The sequence below is a fragment of the Trichechus manatus genome, unplaced genomic scaffold, assembly GCF_000243295.1.
Source record: "Trichechus manatus latirostris isolate Lorelei unplaced genomic scaffold, TriManLat1.0 scaffold00282, whole genome shotgun sequence".
Classification (NCBI taxonomy): Eukaryota; Metazoa; Chordata; class Mammalia; order Sirenia; family Trichechidae; genus Trichechus; species Trichechus manatus.
The window spans coordinates 1,933,623-1,938,486 of NW_004444218.1; the positions used below are offsets into that span (position 1 = coordinate 1,933,623).

Genomic DNA, 4,864 nt, shown 5'->3' on the forward strand with positions numbered 1-4,864 from the left:
CTGACTAAATTCACTCAGCATAATGACCTCCAGATTCCTCCATGTTATGTTTCATGGCTTCATGGTTGTTCTTTATCATTGTGTAGTATTCCTTGTGTGGATATACCATAATTTGTTTATCCATTCATCTGTTGATGGGCACCTAGGTTGTTTCTATCTTTTTGCTTTTGTGAACAGTGCTGCAATAAACATGGGCTTGCATATATCTATGCGTGTGGTGGCTCTTATTTCTCTAGGATATATTCCAACGAGTGGGATAGCTGGATCATATGGTACTTCTATTTCTAGCTTTTTAAGAAAGCGCCAAATCGATTTCCAAATTACGTAGCTTTTTAAAGGTCTAGGAGCTGTGGCTAAGAGGACAGGAAAGAAGGAAGTTGAAATTTCGGGATGCAGAGAGAGGTATGAGTCAAATTCCTTTTGGTTTGAGAGCCCCAAGGATAAACTATTGGGATGAGTGGTTTACAAACTGGGGTCCTCTGAGTCCACAAGAGCTCTCTGAGACTGGGATGTTGAGGTCTTAGGTTGGCGCAACAAGGATCCCGCATCCCATTTCCACTGAACAGCTAGATTTTCTGACTTTTTTAATTTCAACTGGACAAAGTTACAGGGATTTAAAGTGAGCCCTTGACAATCAGTTGTTTGATTCCACCCTGTATCTGACAGACCAGGGAATAGAGTCCTGACACTGAACCGCTGGTCTGAGGACACATGGAGGCTTCCAGACCCTGTCCAGCCGTTCCTGCTCCCAGGCCTCCTCCCAGTACGTCGCAGGCTCACTGAGGGGGCAATTCTCATTCTTGTGTGAAGTCCCAGATCTACCCTGATGCTGCTATTGGAAAGAATATCCACCTGGACACTTCTCCCCAAGTGTCTTTGAAATGACTGATTGAAGTGCTCTGCAAAGCACAGAGAATGGCATGGAGTGAGGAGAAGTTCCTGAGGATCAGACAGTCCTGGGGAAAGAAAAAGGATGAGCCAGGAGGTGGAGGCTTGACCTCCACTTGCTGCAGCCTCAGTCTATCTCAGCTGACATCTCCCCCCTCAATGAGACAGACACTCACAAAGCCTTTGCAGGGCACACTTGTACCCAAAGGACAAGGAACATAGGGAGGATGATTCTAGCTCAACCTGAGAATGGAGTTTAGGTAGGAATGAGTGCCCCCCCCCGCTCAGTGGCACAAGCAAGTCATGGCCAGTGTGCCACTGCACAAGAGGGGACTAGGGTCTGTGTAGGGGCTTCAACCACAGACCCCAATTCTGAAGGCTGACCCAAGAGAAGAGGGAGTTCCCAGAACTGGATGATGAGGTACCCTGGGCTCACCCACAGCCTACACTGGTCACCTCGATCCAGTTCTCCACCACCGTAGCCCGTCTGGGGCCTTCATGCTGCTGTTCCTCAGGCAGGTGGTGATTACACAGTAGACCATGCTATTAAACTGTGTGACAGTGGCACAGATGGTGGGCACCAGGTGTTCCTTGCCCTTCTTGTTCCTCTGGGACCAGATGGAGCCTAGGCTGTCATAGGGCACCACCTTCTTGAATAGCTCCTGGAGAGGAGGAGAAGTGTCACTTGACATTCTCCACCCTAGCTCAGAGCCTACAGTCTCACAGTCCTAGGCCAGGGCCCATTGGTCTGAGCTGGAGCTCTGGAAGCTGTGGATGTGGCTTAAGCCTTTTGGTGTGTCTTGGATTTGTTCTCTCCCATTGTGTGCACCCAGCAAATAAGTGTGCCAGTGTTCATTGCTGGCAGGGAAGAGAGCACAGTATTGTCACCAGTGCCATCCTCACTAATAAAGCACCACAAGGTGGCTCCAGCCTGCACATACCCAGGTAGCACCTTCTGCCCATCTTGATAAGCCCTTTTGGTCTGTCACCCCATTCAGATGCACATGCTCCCTGGGTGTTACAACTACAGGCTTTGTTTGGAAGTTTTCCACAGAGCATTGTACACATTAGGTGTCTAATTAGTACTGAAGTTGGTGAGGACCGCTGGTCACAAGGGTGGTCCACCCATGAACTGAGTGTCCATCAGGGAGTACCACTCGGCCCTTTAAGAAGCTGTCCCCTGCTAAGATGAGTCTTTCTCCTATCTCACTGAATCTTCACAGTCACTCTATGCACCAGGATGTGTCAGTAGCCTGTGTCTACTATCCATACGTGGACAGCAGCCGAGGGGGTTAAGAAACGTGTATAAACCTCATGCTTGGATTTGGATGCAGATCACAGGATCCAGATCAGGAAAAAACAAGTCTTGGGCCTCTAAAGCCAGAATGAAGGTCTGCTCCAGGCTCACCCCACCAGCCCAGCTGCTTACCATGTGCATCCTTGTTAGTTGCTCTGCCACCAGCTTGGGAGGGAATGACAAGATGTTCAGCTTCTCCTTCTGTCTCAGCCTATGCATTGTGCTCACAAGTGAGGGCCAGGAAGGCTCTGGTGTTGGAGCTGCCACTGGCCCGAGCTCTGGTGTAACTGCTGGGGCTGGCAATGGAGCTGGTTCTGGAGCTGGAAAGAGGGAGAATTTCACCAACAGAAATGGCTTTCCATATGCTTTTCCAAATATAGAAACCATGCCCTTCCTTTGTGAGCAGCCCCAGTTCAAGAACTCCTCTTCCAGAAAGCCTTCCCAGACAGCAGTCCACAAGATGAGTAATCTGAGGCTAGTCTTTGCTCCTTTCCCAACCAAAAATTGGGAGCAACCTCCCTGTGTACCCAGCCAGTCCCCCAGCCCACATGCTCTAATACACCCTCCCTCATTCTACCTCACCCTCTGGCTCTGCTTCAGTGGACTCTGGGTGCTCCATGTGTGCCAGGAGAAGGGGGGCACATTCCTCCAGCTCTGATGCAGGCATATTGAGCCTTGCGTAGTCTACCAGCAGCCGGAGGCAGGGAAAATCCGGGAGCTCATAGAAATCTTCTGGGTATTGGCTCAGCCAGAGGCCCAGGATGGCAGAGATGGCCCTGGGGGCAAGTGGGTGGGCAGCATAGTCAGAGGCCTGGCCTTTCCTTCCATGCATCCTCCAATGGGATCTCTGTTGCGAGTTGGCCTACTTGCCAGGCCCTGCCCGTTCAGAGGCCAGCCCCACCCCATGGTTCCCCCCATCCCCTACTCTGGCTATGCTGGCAGTGGCAGCCTGGTCTCTGTGCAGGGGGCTGGAAAACAGCCTGCATCATAGGTAGCTCTGGATCCATGGTCTCACCAAGTATCCCATTCTACAGGAAGCCTGATCTATTCTGTGTGTCTACTCTGGACCCTACCTCCTGGATGGTAAACACCAGGAGGGCAGGGGGTTTGGGTGCTCTGCTCATTGCTCTGTGCTGATACACAGTAGGTGCTCAATAAATGTCTGATGGATGAGAGAACAGTGGAGTCTGTCCTCCTGCCGCCATCTTCCCAGGGCCCTCGTGACAGCTCGACATCTAATTTGTGCACCCACATGCTGCCTTATTCTCCCCATTCCATGTGTGGTCCCATCTCCCATTGACACCGTGTTCCCAATGGGCAGGGTTGCAGCCTGCCCCAGCACCACGTGCAGCTGCCACACAGCCCTGAGGTCTGAGCCAGGTTGGGGAGCAGGTTGGACACTACACCTGTTCTGGGCCCTAGGGTGGTAGTGTGATGGGGGCAAGCTGAGTTGAGAAGGGGCTGGGGTGGGGATGGGTCTTCTCAGGTTCCCTTTCTGAGCCTGCTGCCCACGTATTCTAACAGGAGCTTTGGACCCCATCCTCAGCTCTTTGAATCCTTTTCTGTTGCAGGGGGCATCCACAGACTTCAGCCCTCTAGTGGGAATCATAAGAAGTATGATAGCCAGGATTCTGCCCAGCCTTTCCCCAGGCACATCTCCCTCTACCCTTCCCAGTGGTCTGTGGAGAAAGGAACCCCTCCTGCTTGATGCCAAGTCCATTCACTTTTTTATTTGGTCCTGGGGTCAGCCATTCCCGAGGATGTATCCACATCTAGAAGAGGCCATGTTTCACAACAATGTCCTGTGTACATACCTGCTTGTGAAGTCTACTGTTTCTGTCTGATACATGACTAGAATGTAAGCTCAGGAGGGCAGGGTTTGTGTGTACTTTGCTCAAGGAATGATGCTAATTGCCTAGAATATACCTGCAAATGGTGTACGTTTAATACACATCTGAAGAAGTAATGAGCCACTGTCTGCACCTTCCCAGTTATCTGAGTAGGCCACATGGTCTATCCCCTTAGGGCTTCTTACTCCAGTGACAAGGACCCCAAGATGGAATCTCAACCCTTATTTCTAAATGGGGAAAAAGTTTTGCCACGATTCTGGTGTCAGTGAGGGGTGAGGCAGAGAGCTTCCTCATGGAGGAGAGGAACATGAATAATATGAACAACCACAGCCTCTCCAGAAGCACTCAGCAATCACTTCACATGGCCATCCCACTTAGTCCTTACAATAACCCTATACTGGGGATCCTTTTGCGTTCCCACTTTTAAGAGGAGCAAAGAAAACTCAGAGAGGTGAAGTGACATTCCCAAGATGCATAGCTAGTAGGTGGCAAAGTCGCCACTGTGCTGTAGAAGGGTCAGGCACTTACTTTTTGAAAAGGACCTCTAAGACCGGTTTGGTGGTCCCAAAGTACCAGTAAGTAGACAGAAAGGTAGAGATATAAGAAGTGTTACTGTCCTGGAAGGCAGGCACCAGGGGCTCCACTATGGTTTCAATTGTAAATACTTTATGTGTCCACACCGAGGACTTCCTATGCAGGCTCAGCACTGACTCATTTTCATGCTGGAGGTGAGACAAAGAAGGAAGATACATTGCGGTGCAGCTCCATGAACGACTAGGAGGCCAGGGGTTGGAGCACACACAGGGAATCCCTAAGTCATAACACCATT

At 50.6% G+C, this 4,864-nt stretch overlaps 1 protein-coding gene across 1 annotated transcript in view; it reads right to left on the reverse strand.

Annotated features, from left to right (window-relative positions):
- LOC101353366 (ral guanine nucleotide dissociation stimulator-like) overlaps nt 1-4,864 on the reverse strand; it is a 52,187-nt gene that overhangs the window by 4,743 nt on the left and 42,580 nt on the right. Inside the window, 5 exon segments of the mRNA XM_012559611.1 lie at nt 853-956; nt 1,336-1,379; nt 1,382-1,550; nt 2,318-2,505; nt 2,768-2,961. Coding sequence (XP_012415065.1) covers nt 853-956; nt 1,336-1,379; nt 1,382-1,550; nt 2,318-2,505; nt 2,768-2,961 — 699 coding nt within the window.